This window comes from Oppia nitens, unplaced genomic scaffold (genome assembly GCF_028296485.1).
Source record: "Oppia nitens isolate AA-2021 unplaced genomic scaffold, nextdenovo-longstitch-racon4-pilon3 scaffold5_pilon_pilon_pilon, whole genome shotgun sequence".
In the NCBI taxonomy this organism is placed as follows: Eukaryota; Metazoa; Arthropoda; class Arachnida; order Sarcoptiformes; family Oppiidae; genus Oppia; species Oppia nitens.
In genome coordinates, this window is record NW_026533243.1 from 4243965 (window position 1) to 4262302 (window position 18338).

The 18338-nt window shown below is 28.5% G+C and overlaps 5 protein-coding genes across 6 annotated transcripts; 3 read left to right on the forward strand and 2 right to left on the reverse strand.

The window, feature by feature from the left end:
* The first annotated feature begins 730 nt into the window (after positions 1-730).
* Positions 731-5294, forward strand: LOC128961940 (beta-1,4-N-acetylgalactosaminyltransferase bre-4-like). Its single transcript, XM_054308267.1, has 6 exons — positions 731-1740; positions 3486-3718; positions 4331-4518; positions 4587-4700; positions 4829-4933; positions 5021-5294. Exons 1-6 carry the CDS (start codon positions 1146-1148, stop codon positions 5148-5150), a joined length of 1365 nt encoding a protein of 454 aa, XP_054164242.1. The 5' UTR covers positions 731-1145; the 3' UTR covers positions 5151-5294.
* Positions 5295-5561: 267 nt separating this feature from the next.
* Positions 5562-7037, reverse strand: LOC128961530 (intraflagellar transport protein 57 homolog). The gene is made up of 2 exons (XM_054307778.1): positions 5895-7037; positions 5562-5636 (listed from the first exon to the last, which is right to left on the reverse strand). Exons 1-2 carry the CDS (start codon positions 6975-6977, stop codon positions 5562-5564), a joined length of 1158 nt encoding a protein of 385 aa, XP_054163753.1. The 5' UTR covers positions 6978-7037.
* Positions 7038-8189: 1152 nt separating this feature from the next.
* LOC128961015 (protein FAM50 homolog) lies at positions 8190-9594 on the reverse strand. Of its 2 annotated transcripts, XM_054307215.1 has the most exons (5): positions 9544-9594; positions 9124-9485; positions 8917-9069; positions 8532-8854; positions 8190-8472 (listed from the first exon to the last, which is right to left on the reverse strand). In XM_054307215.1, the coding sequence occupies exons 2-5, from the start codon at positions 9457-9459 to the stop codon at positions 8190-8192; spliced, it is 1095 nt and encodes a 364-aa protein (XP_054163190.1). In that variant the 5' UTR covers positions 9460-9485; positions 9544-9594. The 2 variants fall into 2 exon arrangements, with proteins under 2 accessions (XP_054163190.1, XP_054163189.1); XM_054307214.1 differs by lacking the exon at positions 9544-9594 and having other exon boundaries at positions 9124-9529.
* A 193-nt stretch (positions 9595-9787) lies between these two features.
* LOC128961978 (zinc finger protein ZPR1-like) lies at positions 9788-11423 on the forward strand. Its single transcript, XM_054308321.1, has 6 exons — positions 9788-10096; positions 10145-10294; positions 10356-10445; positions 10512-10752; positions 10809-10969; positions 11037-11423. The coding sequence occupies exons 1-6, from the start codon at positions 9833-9835 to the stop codon at positions 11376-11378; spliced, it is 1248 nt and encodes a 415-aa protein (XP_054164296.1). The 5' UTR covers positions 9788-9832; the 3' UTR covers positions 11379-11423.
* Positions 11424-11663: 240 nt separating this feature from the next.
* On the forward strand, positions 11664-15009 carry LOC128961977 (WD repeat-containing protein 3-like). Its single transcript, XM_054308320.1, has 2 exons — positions 11664-14513; positions 14709-15009. Exons 1-2 carry the CDS (start codon positions 11793-11795, stop codon positions 14871-14873), a joined length of 2886 nt encoding a protein of 961 aa, XP_054164295.1. The 5' UTR covers positions 11664-11792; the 3' UTR covers positions 14874-15009.
* Positions 15010-18338: the final 3329 nt, after the last annotated feature.

Sequence of the window (18338 nt, forward strand, 5' to 3'; positions counted from 1 at the left end):
TGACACGATATATTGTGCAATATATACTGGTTTATAGTAATAATAATAAGTATTATTTTATTGACAAAAAATAATGCTATAGTATTAGCGAAATGATTGTTTGTGTTTTCACTATTTTGTTGTCAAATTTGGTTTTAAAGTTGTATATCAAATGATAGATAATTTTTGGAAATGAAAATATAGAGAAAAAACATAAATCAAAGAAAGTGTTTGTTGTCTATGAAATGTAGTGTAAAAATGATTGCATTCACATTTGAATCAGTTTTACAAAACAAGTTTGACTTTTATAGGTTCAGTATTAGCCTAATAAATGCCATATCATAAACACAATACTACCCAATACTACCCAATACTACCCAATACTACCCAATACTACCCAATACTACTACTAATAATAATGAATAAAATATATATTTTAGATTTAAATTAATTTTGTTTATAAACTTATTAAATTAAATTTTATAATATAAATTATCATAAAATATACTGTATTTATATCATGAAATTGTTTAAATTAATTTTTTCAAAGAAGAGACAACTGAGTACCCACTCTAGTGTCAGACCAGTGATCAGTCAACATCCCTGTGCTGTGTATTACAACATCCCTGTGCTGTGTATTTGCAAATTGCATTCAAATTCAGGTGAATGTAGTGTTTATGAGACGGCATGCGCTGTATAGTCATAACTTAGGTATACTGTATACATACGCAATGCATAAACAACAAGAGAGCCATACAAGTGATAGTACAGTAGTAATCTGTATGAAGGACTGGTAGGTTCTCACAGCACACGACTGTTTAGTATAGCATTCAATTGGTATCAAAGACTCGCTGTTTTCCTCATCATTCAGTAGTTGTGTTGTTTGCCTACAGTGTGTAGCGTTAAGTCAGTACTCAATGTATGCTATAATGCAATGCATTTGAAATCTATTATGAAATGGCGTTAATGTAGTGACAAACTAACCGATCATACGATAAATCAGTGTTTGTCTGACCATATGTTGACACAAATATCTTCGTAACGGACACATCGGGTCGTGACAATTGTCCGACAATATTGGACACTGTTTTATGGCTAATATTAAAGAGTGATAAACAATGTTGAGCTGATATACAGAGGAGTGCTATTGAAAGACAACAAAACCGATGACCACATCAAGCGGTGGTCGACCGTTACCTGAACGGCCATTATTGATGCGTTCAGTGGTGACACCCAATGGTGGCGTGGCTTACATGTCGTCCACGAGTTGGTCACTGTGTCGGCCTAACTGTTATAAAATATTGTTGGCCATAGTCTTAGTGTTCCTATTAATGCAATTTACGGCCAATTTTGTGGCCTTTCGGCACAAGTTTAACATCAGTCAAGTATTGGCCGCCAACTCGGGAGCTCAATGGTCACAACTGTCGTTAATGGACAACATTGAAGGTCATCATCTGAACCAACATTTAGTTCAACCAAATAATGTCCATAACGTGTTGGCCACTAATAGGACAATATATGGGACTTATTTTAATTATAGTATTATTAATAATAATTTATTAAATAATAATAGTTTTAAAAATAGTGATCAATCAGTGAATGCCATTAAAATGACAGACAATGTGTCTGCCAGTGCCTCATCTGCGGACATGTCCTCCGATACGGTTGTCGACCCGATTGTTGACTTCATTAACAATACATTATTGACATCAAAAAGTACTTCTAGTCTGCCGTTGTGTCCATTAGTTCCGCCAAAACTTGGTATTGATTTTTGTAGTTATTTTTACATTAAATATATTATTTTTATTAATTATTTAGCATTTTAGTTATTTTTTTGTTTAATGTACTAAAAAATATTTACAATTTAAATTGAAATTATTTAGTATTACGTGTTTACAGTATATGTCTGAATAGTTTGTGTGTGTCCTACAGTACAACATACCTGTTCCCTAAGCTATGCCCTACTAAAAGCATAATTGAGTAATTAATTTAAAAATTATCGATAAGTTTTAGCTAAAATATTTTTTGTTGACAATATAATTGCAATATTACTAAAATATACATTGTTTTGATGAAAAAATATTAACAAATATCTAACAATAAGTTTTTAAAATTGTTTGTCATTAAAAATTTACTCATTTAATAATTATATTGCATTAAAATTTAGACGTCAACTATTAGTTTAGGGTATAATTTGCGAAACTATCAAATATGACAAGTATTTCAATACATATTGAAGCGTCTATTAATTAGACACTGTATTATTATTATTATTATTATTATTATTATTAAAACGATATTAGCATAAAATAATTTTTATTATATAAAATCTAACTCAAAGAAAATTAAAATAATTTGCATTTTATTACTCGCCGATAGTTTAAAACTTTTATTTTGTCTAAATTTAATGCTATTTTTAGTTGATTTAAATACAGAAGTAATTTTTTATAGTCTTGTATTGTAACATCTGATACCCATTTCTATGAAAACTAATAATTATTTCAATATATAAATGTATTGTAAATACTGTGAACTAAAATGAGAGCACTTTAATAGTCCCGAAGCTATTAATAAACAAGAGATCCTTCTTTACATTGATTTATCGGCCAATTTTGGCAATCAATGTATGTATATATATATATACTGAATATAGTATTTAAAATTATATAATTAAAATACATACCTTAAAAATATTTTTGTTGACTGTAAATACATATTGAATTTTATTTAAACTAAATAGTTTTTGTTATCAATTAAATTGGATGTTAAAGTAACTGCAATGCTCTCTAAAGATTCATAAATATCACAATTTCTATTCACATTTAATGAGGTTATAGTGTTGTTGTATTTCTTTTCATACAGTTTTTTATATACAGTATATTATCTCTTAAAGTAGTTTATTATAATCTAAATACAAATGTAAAAAATACAACACAAATAACATTGAATGGTGTTATTTTGGACACAACAGGACCCCAATTATGTCTATTATCAATATTTTTACTTTATTTGATGCCATCACTCAATCTTTATCCCACTTTCATTATTTTAAGTTATTGTATTTCTCATGTATTTATTGATTACAATATATGGATAATCTAACAATTGATTAGTTATAATTACGGTACTATGTATATAGTTTAGTACTTTTAAAAAATTGGTTTAATAAAATTATTCAATGACCTCAACCACATTAATATAACTGTTTTCATTATTATAATTTAGTTTAAATGAGTTTTTAGGTAAACATTTTAAGGTTATTTTGTTATATATTTAAAAAATAATATAAAACATAGCGTTGAAACTTTAATTAAATTTTGATAGAAATATACTTATAATGAGATTTTGTTTTATTTTGAAAATATAGAAAATAGTATATAAAAACAATGTTGTCATGTAACAAGGTTAACTTATTTATATTGATTTTTATTTTACAAATTATTACATTTATTGCTTTTATCATAATTAGTAAATAATATTAAGTTTTAAAATCATTTGTTGAATAGTTGGTCGATTAAAAGTGATGAAAGAGAGTCCATTGTTTGAAAAGTTGGAGGAAATGATGTCGGAGTTGGAATCGGGAGGTCGGTATCGACCACCTGATTGTCAATCGCGACACAAAATGGCAATTGTTATACCATATCGTGATCGTGAAGAACATCTCAGAACATTCCTATATAATATACATCCCATTCTTGAAAGACAACAACTCGATTACGGCATATATATTGTTGAAGAGGTATTTGTTTTATTAATTGTATTAAACAATTGTTTCAATAATCAATTTTAACTATAGTATTAATAATTTAATCTTTATTCAATATATTTATAATATGTGTCATATTATTTGTATTATTAGTTTTCAAAACTATTAAAAGGAGTCCATTGTGTTATTATTTTTAGTTATATCTGTACATTAAGTAAATACTTATATACTGTATATATCCATAATGTATTTTGTTTCCTATTAAAATTTATTAATATTATGATTTAAGTGTAACTTTATATTAACTTTATTTATTGCCAAATTTAATACTGTATGAGTAATGTTTATATTTAAAAGTGACTAAAAACATATCAATATTAAACTTATAAATATGCTATTATTATGTTATGATTATGATTTCATGTTTAACTGAACGAGATTTTGATTGAATGAAATTAGTTTTATAGCTAACAAAATAAATTTATACAATAGACAAACGATTATATGATAGGTTTTATTATGTATAAGCCTATGATTGATGCAAAATATAATAATTAATTGTTATATCTTTTTTCATTTACATCCTTTCTGTCCATTGCTACACCCAATGACTGACTACCTGTCCATATAAAACATTATATTTAGGTTGGAAACGGCAAATTCAATCGGGCAAAGCTTATGAACGTTGGATTTTTAGAAGCTCTTAAACAATACGACTACCAGTGCTTTATATTCCATGACGTGGACCTGATTCCTGAAGATGATAGAAATCTATATACATGTCCAGAACAACCCAGACATATGTCGGTGGCTATCGATAAATTTAACTATAGGTACTTTTTTAATTTGTATATACAATAATTATTGTTGTATTAGATTTAATAATTATTGTTTATCATAGACTTCCTTATAAAGATCTATTCGGTGGTGTCAGTGCTCTTACAACTGAGCAATTCAAGAGAATTAATGGCTTCTCCAACGAGTTTTGGGGGTGGGGTGGAGAGGATGACGATATGTAAGTTAAATAATATAATACACTTATTACAGTATTTTTTAACAATTAATTGTCAATTTACCTGAAAGTTGATTTTGTTTTTGTAACCTAAAATAATAATAAAGTTTAACTTTGATTATGAAAAACAGGTCCAATCGAGTCCGATATTACGGTTATAGGATAACTAGATATTCGGCAAACATTGCCAGATATAAAATGCTCAAACATAAAGGAGACACACCTAATCCCGATCGGTAAGTGTCGGCTCTTATAGTGACCTCATTTGATTATTTTACTTATTTAGTATTTGTGTTAAAATATAAATTATCTATTTTTAACAGATATAAGAAGTTATATAGTGGTAAAAGGCGTTATAAGACAGACGGCATAAATAATATTAAGTACAAAGTGGTCGACACAGTCTTCAAAAGACTCTACACATGGATTCTCGTTGATCTGCTCTCGCCTTAAACACTACCTTAATATATGACATGTTATTAATTTAATTGATTCGCAATATTTATTAATTTAGTTAAATTTATTTATATTACCAACAGTTATACATTATAATCCATTTTAAATATAGATTTTAATTTTCATAGTTAAGTAATCGAAATGATTGGTAACATTTAGCACTCATATGGTCATATATATATATATACTGTATATATATATATAACTACCGTAAATGTTAAATATTTTATTATTCAAATGTATTTTATTATTTTATATAAGTTAATTGAAATATAAGAAATTAATTGAGTCACAAGTAAATTATGTGAGATATGGTTAGATTATTTCATCAAATTAATATTAAATTTAGTTAATAATCGACTAAATAGAGATTTTAGCAATTTTTTGTTTGTTTAAATAACAATGAAATTAATTCCCATCAGTCTTATCCTTGAATTGTTTTATAACACAAGTCATTGTAAATGTATTACCATTAAAAGTGTCCTTAATTTTACACACAATTTGTTAAAGAGAATGATTGAAAATATATATATATTTATAATTTTCAATATAATTCTTGTTTAAGTGATAAATAAATTTTATTTTAATCTTATTATGAATTTTTAAAAATTGTATTATGATTACAGTCACACAAATATACTAATTATTCATTGAGACGATATAATAATAATAGAGTATATGAATACATCCATGAATAATATATTTTATTTATAAAAATTAATTTGAATTAATATTATTAACAATAAGTGTCTGTACGGCGACACCGATTTGAAGTTCTATAGCATTCAGCTCTTCTTTAAGCACTTCTTTGGCTTTTTTAGCCACAATTAGTGGCGAAGAATCAGTCATTTGGTTGCCGTATAATTCCATCTCTTGTTTCATGCTATCAATCATTTGCGTCACTTCAGCTAATTGTGAGCTCTTCTCGACGACACCAGAGCTCACCAAAGAGTAATCATCTCTTAGTTTGGAGACTTTGCTGCGAACCGACACAAATTCTTCGATGACATCTTCTAATTGTTGTTTTAAATACTTTTCTCGTGAATTAACTTTTTCTTCGTTTGTTCTCAAATCATACAAAAGAGTATCAATTGAACCAAATGTTTGATCGCAATATATCTTCATTTGTTTATAATTAGTCGAAAGTAAGTTGTAATGAGTTCTCCACTCGTTGTCCATATTTTTTCGGTCGATGCGAATCCTAAGTTGTGGTAAAACTCTTTCGACTTCAACTTTCCATTCATTCAAATCCATATCCGACTTCATTATAGAAACGTCTTGTATATCACCTCTAATATCGTCCAATTCTTCTTCTTTAATCTCAAGTTTGTCTCCTTCGAGATTGTAATCATAGTCTTCGTCCACCAAATCTATAGCATTGATGTCATCTGAAGTTAATTCTTCCAAAACATTTTCATCATTAAAATCATCGCAACCCTTGATTATAATATTATCATTGTTTTTGTCGTTACTATCAATCACTTTATCGATCAAATTGTTTAATAAAGTGATGACTTCGTGACCGAAACCAAGTCTTAATTTATTTGCATTATTGTAATAAATAGTGACATCAATAAAATTTTTGGCCGATTCTATGATATTATTAATAGTGACATTCGGGTCATCAAACTCTTCGACATTGATTTTGATGTTTGCATTGAGTTTTTGTAAAAGAAATGAAGACAAAGAACAGAATGTATAGAATTGTTGTCCAGAATTGGTTTGTCGGCAGAAATAATAGCGATTAATAGGCGGACACTTGTATTGGCGGACAAACTCTTTCTGGTAATCAATAGAAAACAATTTATCGTTTAAGTCGTGCATTGACTGAAAAAGCAAAGCAAACGCGTGTCCAGGACTTTGGTGATCATCTTCGGGCACATCTTTATCAATCATTTTTATTGTCAATATTTAAACTATTTATGTTATTATATTGTTTTGCAACTTAAATATATTAATTAAATTGTTTTGTTTTGTATTTAGAAAAATTGGTTGTTATAGGAATTGGAAAATCAATTATTTATAGAATACACTGTATGTTAGGTTAGGTTTGGTTTATTCAAATAATTCAAATATATATAAAATTTAATTCATAAGTATTTAAAAATATAATTATTTTTGTGTTCAAAAAGAAATTTTCAGATAAAACCAATGAATCCCGTCGTTAAAAGGATATCATTAGTCGGGTATGTATTAATCAATGGTAATCATAGCCCGATATCATCATTATATCAATTGTAGGTCAATAGTAGCCCTACAGATGACTTAAATATTTCTAATTTCTTAACTTCACTTCTATCTAATGTATTATATATTTTATTACAGTTGTTAACACAAATATATATGTTTTATTCATTTAAATTTAATTCAAAAAGATATTTATTATGAAATTTAAATAAACTAAATATATTTATTATGATTATATATATATATATTGAATAGATTATAATTAAATAATTAATTAAATTAATAATATTTTCATTACTGCATTAAAGTATTGTATTATTATTTTATATTTTACTTTTACATTATTTATCCGAACGACAATAAAAACACTATTGCATGTATAACACAAAAAACATATATTAACTATAGATTATGTATAATATATACATACAAAACGATTAATGTGTATAAAGCATACAATCACAATAAGTCACGCCTCTATAGCATAACACATACACATATTGCGCTCATATGAGAAAACAGTGTCGTTGTATGACATTGAAAAAACCTTTAACTCCACGTATTATTTTAGTACTTAAGTATTTAGTGATAAAATGTGATATAAAACCTAATATTATAGTCAATAAAAGTATCAAATGATCAATATTAGTAAATATATATATGTTTATTGTCTTTCGGATAAATAATGTAATCATAAATATATTAATAAAAGCAATAAAAGCGCCAAATTTAAGTAAAAATTTAATATTTTAAAATATATGACATTATATAAGTGAATATTTGGTGAGATTTTCAATAAAATGAGTTTGTATTTAATAAATCAGTGAATATTTATTGTTAAAATTATTTTTATTTAATTTTGTCACTAATAGTATATTTCTCATAATTCTTTGTCGGGTCGTATGGTTCCCAACGACTGGCGGGAAATATATGTTTATTTCGTTCATACCATGACCTCAACAATACTTTTCCTGCGTGTGTCTCATCCTTTTCTACATTAATATCACCCATAAGTCGTATATCTTCGTGAACGTCAAATGCAAAAAGTGGTCCACTTTTGCCGCGGGCTTTGGTCACAATAAAGTCATAAAAAGTGTAGTGCTGTGGGATTATTAAGTCCTCTTTAATATACCTAATAAAGATCATAGAATTTATTGAATAGTCTTCAAATAAATCAATGATTGTCCTCACATGAGTTGATCTGCAGTGACAGCTCGTAATTCATGAAACTCTTTGCGTAAGGTTTCCAACGATTTTTGGAGAAATTGGTAAATGCTATTACCCTTCTTCATGATGGCTGACCGTCTATGACCCGAACCGTCCCAATAACTGAATGTAATCTCTATGTCCTCATCTTTAAGTTTCTCCTGTTTCTCAACCCATTCCTGACGTAACTGTTCCCTCAATCGGTTTTCTTCGTCCTCCCGATCTCTATCGGGCAGAAAACTTGTATCGACGTCGGGATTCTTAATCATTTTGTGCCTCTTTGGTGCCAATGTTGTCGCTGATGATGACTAATGTAATCAAAATAACATTTTAGTTTTAAATAACTTAATAACTGATTAGAAAATCTAACTGAATCTGAATCCTCTGATATTAAGTTCTTAGCGTTTGTATCCAAACAATGGTCACTCTTATCAATAACTTGTGACTTATTATTACTTTCCTCAGTATCGCAATCACTGTCATTGTCTTCTTCATCATCGAATCGAAACGAAAGCGTTTGAATCTGTAATCAAAGAGATGAGTGACTTATGAATACAATTACCGTAATGTCTATTACCTGTTGTTTTTGTCTTTCCTTTTGTTGTCTTTTTTCATCCAATTCTTTCTGTTTGATGGCTTCATTCTTGAGGGCTAATTGTTTTTCCCTATCTTTGACGGCCACTTCTTGTTTGGCTCTCATCTGATCCAATGTAACCAAACCAATAGTAGATGACTTGATCTGTTGTTCAATGGCATCATAATGAGTGGCAAACTTGGATCCAATGTATGATAATTTCATTTCTTCCTCAATCTTGCGTTTCTTGTGCTCTAACTCTTCCAATGCCTTCTCTCTCTTTTTCTGCAACTGGAGAGCCCTTCCGGCCTCAGAAGCGGCGCCCTTGTAGTGAGCCATCGGTGGTCAACAAGTCTTCACGCAATCTAATACTCGCAACAAATCAATTGTTTTATTGTTTTACTTATAATAATAAATATTTACATTTTTGATCCATTAGTTCAAACATAAAGTACGTCAACAATAATAACATATAATTAATAATTAATATATAATTTAATTGATAATTAAAGTTAATTTATTTATATAATTAATACATTATTAAGTGATTCAATCATTTAAAACTAAAATTAATACCAAATTAATGGCAATTATTGTATATTTGAGATATTAATTATAATAATATTATAAAATACAACTATTTTTAAAAAACTTAATATTAATAGTATTGATGTCAACACATGTGCTATACATGTGATACAACTTAATAACAATGACTGACAAAGTGTTTGATTCATTGACAGAGTTGTGTGACTCCGATGACCAACAATTGGTCCGACAATTGGAGTCATTGTGTATGAACTGCGGTGACAATGGAGTGACGCGAATGCTTCTGACAGAGATTCCATTCTTCAGACAAGTGGTGGTCATATCCTTTGAGTGTCCGCACTGTCACTACAGCAACAATGAATTACAACCCGTTCAAGATATCGGTGATCGAGGCATCAGATTTGAGATCAAATGCCACACTTCACAGGTTTGACACAATCAAACATTTCTGTCATTTGATTGTATGTATTGATAGGATTTGATGAGACGTATAGTGAAGACAGAATGGGCTGAGATTCAGATCCCAGAGGTTGAGTTTGAAGTGAAGAAACAGACAGGACTTATCACTACCATTGAGGGTATCATTGAAAGAGCCATCGATGGACTAACACTTAACATACAACAGGTTTAACTCTTTAATTTTATGACTCATTGAATCTAAAGTTTTAATGTCTTCTCGTGAATAGACCAATGATGACGATTCTTCACGACAAAAATTGTGTGATTTTGTTGTTCAATTGAATCAATTAAAAGACGGCACTAAACCTTTTACTTTTGTTTGTATTCATATTATTAATTTATCGGTAAATAATTGATCAATCATTTGAAATTTTTATTATTAGATAATGAATGACATCAGTGGTAACAGTTTTATTGAAAGTTTTTGTTCTCCAGAACTTGATCCACAAGTTTCTAGTAATCGATTTATTCGGGGTATAGAAGAAGATAAAATTTTAGGCATTTATTCGGCAGATAACGATGTAAAGGACGAGCCTAACAATGAGCTTAAGAATGAAGTGCTTCAGTTTGCCACCAATTGTCCCAATTGTTCGGTACCGGTATTCACTAACATGAAAGTGCAACGTATGTCATAATTGACATATTTTTAAAAAATCACTAATTCATTGATTCCTATATAGAAATTCCACATTTTAAAGAAGTTATAATTATGGCCACCAATTGTGACTCTTGTGGACATAAGACTAGTGAAGTCAAATCTGGCGCTGGAATTGGGGAGAAAGGCATTAGAATTACTCTTAAAGTTAAGGATGAAAATGACCTCAAGAAAGAAGTGGTTATTGTATGTATTTTTTAAATATTTATTATAGAAAGTTAAGAATGATTTCTGTTAATTAATATGAAAATAGTCGGACACGTGTGCCATAGAGATCCCCGAATTGGACGTTAAACTATCAATGACTGGTTCGGGAAAATATACTACTGTTGAAGGTATCGCCCAAAGCATGGAAAATGATTTGAAAAAGTCGAACCCATTTATTACCGGAGACTCTCATATTGAATCCATTAAGAAAAAGATAGAATTGTTTTGTCAAAAGTTATCTAATTTGTTGGAAAAGACTATCATTTTGGACGACCCGTGCGGTAATAGTTTCATCACTAATGCCGACGATGTGGTTACATATGAGCGAACATTTGAACAAAACGAAGAATTGGGATTAAATGACATTAAAACTGAAAATTATATTTAAAATTAAAAAACTATTTTTATCGATCTATTATATGTATTATAATAACTGTACTAAAACTAAATTTTATTCATTTGATTAAAAATATCAATAATGCAAACCTTGTGTTAAATACAGTAGATATGGAACTATAATAGTTTCGGTTCGGTTCCTAAATTTGGTTTTTAAAAACGGTTTCTGTTTTGAAAACGGGTTTTAAACAGAATATATATTTTTAATAACACTAATGATATGTCTATTATAAAACATTACCGATATATACATTGTATACAATAGAGTACTAGAGTTTAACGTCATTTATGAATCTAATGTACTGTTTTGTAAAGCATGTCAAACATGTGATCAATTAAAGTGATGTTAAATTAATATCATATAAATAACAGTATATTGTGTTTAAATACATTGATATCACTCTCGATGGGAATCACTCGACAATACCTTCGATGGTCTCAAAGATCACTGTTTGGATGCATTGCTTCACAAAATGCAGACATTGTTTACTTAAATAATGCAAAATATGGATCAATTGATAGAGTGGTGGCCACCGGTCAGTGCGAACGAGTGGCCATTTGGGACACGAAGACTGGCGAACAAGTGATGATATTAAGTGATGACAATTGCAAGAGTGAAGTAACCGCTTTAGTCACTAATGCAAATACGGCATTGTTGGCCAGTGGACACGCTGACGGGACCATTAGGTTATACGATATCGATAGTCGGCAATTAAAAGTTACTTTCTCGGGACATAAGTCACCGGTGACCACACTTTGTTTTGACACAAATGGACTTAGACTTGCTTCCGGTGGTAAAGACACGGAGATTGTGGTATGGGATGTGACAAACGAATCGGGTTTATATCGACTAAAAGGTCATAAAGGAGTGGTCACTAAATTGCAATTTATGACTAATCATTCAGTACTAGTGTCGGCATCAAAGGACACTTACATAAAGTTTTGGGATCTAACGACTCAACATTGCTTTAAGACATTAGTTGGCCATCGAAGCGAAGTTTGGAGTTTTGTTATCTATAACTCAGATCGACGACTAATAAGCGGTGCCTCTGATAGTGAACTTAAGGTCTGGAATATTGTTCATAAAAGTGATAATTTGGACGAATTTTGTACCAAATTAGAAGATCTTAAGATTAAAACTAATACCAGTAATGAAGATATTGACGATGACATAGAAGAGGAGGTGAATGAAGAGTCAGATTTGTTAATAATTGAGAGGTTGGGAACTATTATGAGAAAAAGTACACAAAAATTGACAAATTTATTTGTGGATTCATCGGAGAGACTATTGATATGTCACTCAAAAGAAGCCATAATTGAATGCTTTAAACTTCGATCAGAAGAAGAAATGAAGAAATCGATTAATAGACGCATTAAAAAAGCAAATAAACGACGAATTAAGAGTACCGCCAATGATTTGAGTGGTAATGAAGAGGTAGAACAGGATTCAGTAGACAAAGAGATAAACGTTAAGACATTATCGGATGAAATTGAGAAATTGGAGTTTATTCATACAAATGGTGCAAAAGTGAAGTCATGTGATGTCGTACTCGTCAAGAATGAGTTCAAAGTGGCCGCACTTTTGACAGACAATTCAATTGAACTTTTTTCGTTTCGTCCATTAAGTGAACCACAAATGTATGGTTGTCTCCGATTACAAGGCCATCGAACTGATATCAGATCAGTTAGTATTAGTTCGGATAACTTTTCATTAGCGACAGTCAGTTCCGATTCGGTTAAGATATGGAACAAATCGAGTACTAAATGTATAACAACGATATCAGATGGTGTAGAATATGGTTTGTGTTCAGTGTTTGCACCGGGAGATCGATATGTTATTGTTGGCACAAAGACTGGTAGATTACAGATGTATGATATAAATGCCGCACAACTTATCAATACTATTGACGCCTCGGAAGACTTGTTACCAATTTGGTCGATATGTTTGATACCGAATGCACAGGGATTGGTGTCGGGTAGTGAAGACAAATTAGTTAAATTTTGGACTTTTGAATTACAATTAGACACCGTTTCAAACACGAGATCACTAATTGTTGGTTATAAACGAACTCTGAAGATGGATGAAGGAGTGTTGTGTGTTAGGGTCTCACCAAATGGCAAATTTGTTGCCATCTCACTGTTGGACAGTACTGTCAAACTGTATTTTTACGATACCTTAAAATTCTTTTTGTCATTATATGGCCACAAATTCCCGGTACTTTCAATGGACATATCATCTGATAGTTCACTTATAGCTACCGGTTCATCAGATAAAAACATTAAGATCTGGGGAATGGATTTCGGTGACTGTCATAAGTCAATCTTCGCTCACGACGACAATATAATGTGTGTCCAATTTGTACCAAAAACTCATTATTTGTTTACAGTATCTAAAGACAAAACTCTAAAGGAATGGGACGCCGATAACTTTGAGAAAATAATTACATTAACCGGACATCAAGCAGAGGTATGGGCTCTAGCGGTCAGTCTAAATGGCAAATTTGCTGTCACAGCATCACATGATAAATCAATCAGAATTTGGGAAAAATCTTCAGAACCGTTAGTTTTAGAGGAGGAACAGGAAATTGAAAGAGAGAAACAATTTGAAGACTCATTGTTTGCTCACGAAGAGACTGTCATTGCCGGAGAAACAAACAAAGAGACAGCACTTCCATCTAAGAAAACTATCGAAACAGTGAAAGGCGCTGAAAAACTTATTGAAGCTCTCGATGTGTTTCGTACTGAAATAGAAATACTTAAAGAGTATGAACTTGAATGCAATGTCTGTGTTAAAGATCAGAAACCATTACCTATGCGACCACAACCTAATCCTAATATGATGTACTATAAAACTGACTGTCCTTATCGTTATATATTAGAAGTGTTAAAGAGAATCAAATCCAATGAATTAGAAGAAACTCTTTTAACACTTCCATTCAATTATATAATAGAGTTATTACAAGTATTGGTGCAATTGTGTGCCCGAAAGTGGGAAGTGGAGCTTTTAGGTCGTTGTATTTGCTTTATATTAAGAGTAAACTTTGGTCAAATTGTGTCGACACCAACTTTATTGCCAACTTTGGATCAATTAAGACATCATATGAAGAGTTCAGTTACAGATCTCAAGGTATACCTCTTATTGTTGAATAATCATTAAATATTAATCATTTTTTATAATTTATTGCATTTATTAATGTTGTATTAACTTTTGTATTTCAAGTTTTATATTAACATACTGTATATTTACCACAAATGATTAATGCATTTTGAGATAAACTTAATATAAAATAGACTCAGATTTGTAATATTACTAATTTTTTAGGATATAGTGGGCGTAAACACAGCTTCTTTACATTATTATCATTCAATACTTGAGTCCAATGAAGAAGTTTCATTGTTTAAGGAGGCTTTTGACAAACAGTCTCTTAGAAAGAAACGGCGTACCAAAAGTCATACTACCAGTGCTCCAATAATGGCATGGAATTGATTGTGGCATCACTTCAATGTTTTAATGAAGATAATTATGATTTTTTTATTAACTTTGAATTTTATGTAACAAATATATTTTATATTGATATACAGTATAACAAAATGTATTTCTATAAATTTACTAATAAATAATTGTTGGGAAAGTTATAAATAATAAATTGATGTCTAACTGCCCTAACCGTCATCCCCTCTCTATTTTCTCATCTATTTTTAATATACCTGTGCCGGTGGTCTAACTTTCCTTCTCATAATTAAACTAAATCTCTATATTTAAGTCTATAATTTATATTATGTGTATCAATGAATACATTTTTAAAAAATGTTCCAATTTTTAAAAACTATATAATTCTATAAAACCTATGATTAAAAAAATAGTATTATATATTAGTCGACACTTAAAATTTCGATATAAAATTTGGTAAATTATTGGAGAAATAAATTTAGATTGTATTTAATATTTCCCGTCATTAATATAACAAAAATATTTGTTGTATGGGATTATTGCTTAATATTTTTAAATTACTGTTTTGTTTATGTTTGCGATTAAAATACATTTAAAAAGTGTATTCATTCTTTACATTTATATTTTGTTTGAAAGATTTATTTAAATGTTTCAACTTATTTATCTCACAATTAAATTACATTATATTGTAAATCAAATGGAAAACTAATGTTTGATAGCTAAGGCTCACGACTTATACGATTAACTATTTATTTAATATTATTATTATTATTACATAATGTTATTAACGATCGGAAATGCATTCCTTTTCACAATATATTGTAATTTACAGACACATGACATGCAAGCAATCACTCAATGAATAAGATTTTATGGTATAACCGATGTTAACGTTTTAAACACTATATATCATAACTTTTGAGATCAATTTATTCTATTAGTTTAATCACTAATTTTGTGATAACTATTTTTTTTAAATTATTTACATATATATTTAGGAATTTAAAAAATAAAAGGGTTTTAACATTTTATATGTCACTCGATGTTTACCTGTAAATTAAATATGATTTATAGCTATTTTTTAATGCAGAAGTACTGGCGTCCCTTACAACCATCCTTGCATATGCATGGCTCAGGTATTTAATAGTAAATGAAAGGACAGTGAGTATGAAGAGGATATAGTGTCTGCCGTTTAGGAGTCCTTTAAGGCAATTATTTGAAAATGTTTATTAAAGTCATTCATTGATCAAAACGATACGTTAATATATTTATATATATATAGATATATATTTTTTAATTTAATCAACAATTGAATCCATTATATGGATTCACTACTAATGGTTTACAGTATATTAATACTGTAGTTTACTTATCTTATATATATTAGAAATATCTGTTTTCCTAATATAAACTAATCATTTGTTAACAAAGTTATTTGATAAAACATTTCTAATTATTTTTTAAAATAATTTTTTTTTGTGAATTTAAAAACAAAATTCTTAATAATTTTTCAGAAATGCAATTATATACTGTTTATGATTTTTTAAAAATATAAATATCATATAAAACATATGTAATTCCAAAAATAAGACATTTAAATTATATAAAATCTTTAAAAATATATCAAAATAAATGTTTAATATTTTTATAAATGTTTAATATTTTTATAAATATTATTTTTTTGTGATATAATAAATATAAACGATTATCTATTTAAAGACTGTTTTTAAATAAATATAAAAAATCTCAAAATAAAAATCATTTTTTACATTTATTTTAGTTTCCATAAATTTTAATCAAACTAAATCATCATTTTGATGGACATCTATTTGTTTTTGTGTCAATTTTTACTTCAAACATTAAAATAACAATTTTGTGGCGCATTATATATTAACTATCAATAATTATAAAATTTCAATTTACTTTTTTAAATTTTGATTATTGTTTATAGGCTTGAAATCAATGTTTATATATAAATGATTGGTGATTCCACTCATAATTTTTTATAAACAGAGATTTTGATCACTAATTAGGACTACTTATTAGAGACTGATTACATAAAAAATGAAAAATAGAAAAAAGAAGGAGAGAGAGAGAGAGAGAGAAAGAAAGARAGAGAGAGAGAGAGAGAGAGAGAGAGAGAGAGAGAGAGAGAGAGAGAGAGAGATGAAAGTCTTGTATTTGTTGGCAATAGTTTACTATTCTTGTGGTTCAGTTTTGTTGGGCGTGGAGTTACAACGCTTACCATTATTTATATCAAATGCACTCAAGGAGTACACCAAATGACAAACTAATTTATACTTTGAATGGTTTAAAATGAAATTATTTATATCCGATAATTTTAAATAATAAATTTTCAATAATTATCTTTAAAATATCACTTATAATAATTAAAAATTATTAATAAAATATGAAAAGTAAATATATATATATATATATATATATATGATACTGTATAGCTTAAAGTACAATATTATTGCATTATAAATTGGTATACCTTGAATATACAGTTTATTAAATGATAGACACTCGTCCACACTATATAGTATATACTGTATAATAGTTATAATGTAAAACAGGGACCTGTTTTTAGGGTCCTAATATTATTGCTTATAACATATAAATTAAAACTATACATATAAAAATAGCCCGGAGCAAATCATGACCAGTATCTCTTGAATTATGAGTCGTTAAACGTCCTCTTTCTGGACGTTCATAATATATTATATATACTGTATATATAATCCTTATTTTTTATACATTTATTTTTCTTCTATTTTATATTTTTGTTGATTCTGATGGATGACTGAAATAAATGAGAGGGCACTCAATGAAAATAAATGTATAGTTTTATACAGTACTATAAGTCAATACAATAAGTCTATAATATTGTATGCATTATAGCTGTTGTACACCTGACGAGTGATTTGATGCCCCTTTTCTTACACAACATCTCAACGACTTATTTGTGTATTACATAACATTCAAGAACTGGTTTTTTCAATAAATATATTAACAGAAAATATACTGTATTTCATTAAAAACCCCCAATACTTATGTTTCATGAGTTGAAAAAATAGAAATAAAAATAAAACGTAAAAATGTTTGCATAAAAAATATAATAAAGAAAGAAAATAAAAATTTAGTTCAAAAGTCAAAGAATTTTTACGTTTTAGCTAAAAAACTTGAATTTCTTGCAAATTTTATTCAATATTATAGCATCAGATTGTCTTAATATCATTAAACTATATTTTAAACATTCAACTTATCAAATAAATAATTACTGATTTTTAAGTTAAAGATTTCAAAAGTTTTAGATAAATTTAATTTGTTATAAAGAAAATTAGAAATTTAATTGACTACACATTAGAATTCAATTAATTTGTGACTAATTAACAAAAACTAGTGATATATTTAGAGAACAAATAGAAAGTTTCTAATAAATTTCTCTCAAAAAGTTTATAGAAAATTTGAAAAATTATAGAAGACTTTATTGTTATA

Excerpts from the sequence above, each read along its gene's own strand:
- LOC128961940 (XM_054308267.1), top strand. The coding sequence starts at position 1,146 with ATGACCACATCAAGCGGTGGTCGACCGTTACCTGAACGGCCATTATTG. Across the intron at positions 1,741-3,485 it reads ATTAGTTCCGCCAAAACTTG|TTGGTCGATTAAAAGTGATG; the intron begins GTATTGATTTTT and ends TTTGTTGAATAG. Across the intron at positions 4,934-5,020 it reads GACACACCTAATCCCGATCG|ATATAAGAAGTTATATAGTG; the intron begins GTAAGTGTCGGC and ends TATTTTTAACAG.
- LOC128961530 (XM_054307778.1), bottom strand. The coding sequence starts at position 6,977 with ATGCACGACTTAAACGATAAATTGTTTTCTATTGATTACCAGAAAGAG. Across the intron at positions 5,637-5,894 it reads TCGCCGTACAGACACTTATT|GACACTTTTAATGGTAATAC; the intron begins GTTAATAATATT and ends TGTAAAATTAAG.
- LOC128961015 (XM_054307215.1), bottom strand. The coding sequence starts at position 9,459 with ATGGCTCACTACAAGGGCGCCGCTTCTGAGGCCGGAAGGGCTCTCCAG. Across the intron at positions 8,855-8,916 it reads TATCAGAGGATTCAGATTCA|TCATCATCAGCGACAACATT; the intron begins GTTAGATTTTCT and ends TGATTACATTAG. Across the intron at positions 8,473-8,531 it reads GTCACTGCAGATCAACTCAT|GTATATTAAAGAGGACTTAA; the intron begins GTGAGGACAATC and ends GATCTTTATTAG.
- LOC128961978 (XM_054308321.1), top strand. The coding sequence starts at position 9,833 with ATGACTGACAAAGTGTTTGATTCATTGACAGAGTTGTGTGACTCCGAT. Across the intron at positions 10,446-10,511 it reads GCACTAAACCTTTTACTTTT|ATAATGAATGACATCAGTGG; the intron begins GTTTGTATTCAT and ends TTTTATTATTAG. Across the intron at positions 10,753-10,808 it reads CACTAACATGAAAGTGCAAC|AAATTCCACATTTTAAAGAA; the intron begins GTATGTCATAAT and ends ATTCCTATATAG.
- LOC128961977 (XM_054308320.1), top strand. The coding sequence starts at position 11,793 with ATGGGAATCACTCGACAATACCTTCGATGGTCTCAAAGATCACTGTTT. Across the intron at positions 14,514-14,708 it reads GTTCAGTTACAGATCTCAAG|GATATAGTGGGCGTAAACAC; the intron begins GTATACCTCTTA and ends CTAATTTTTTAG.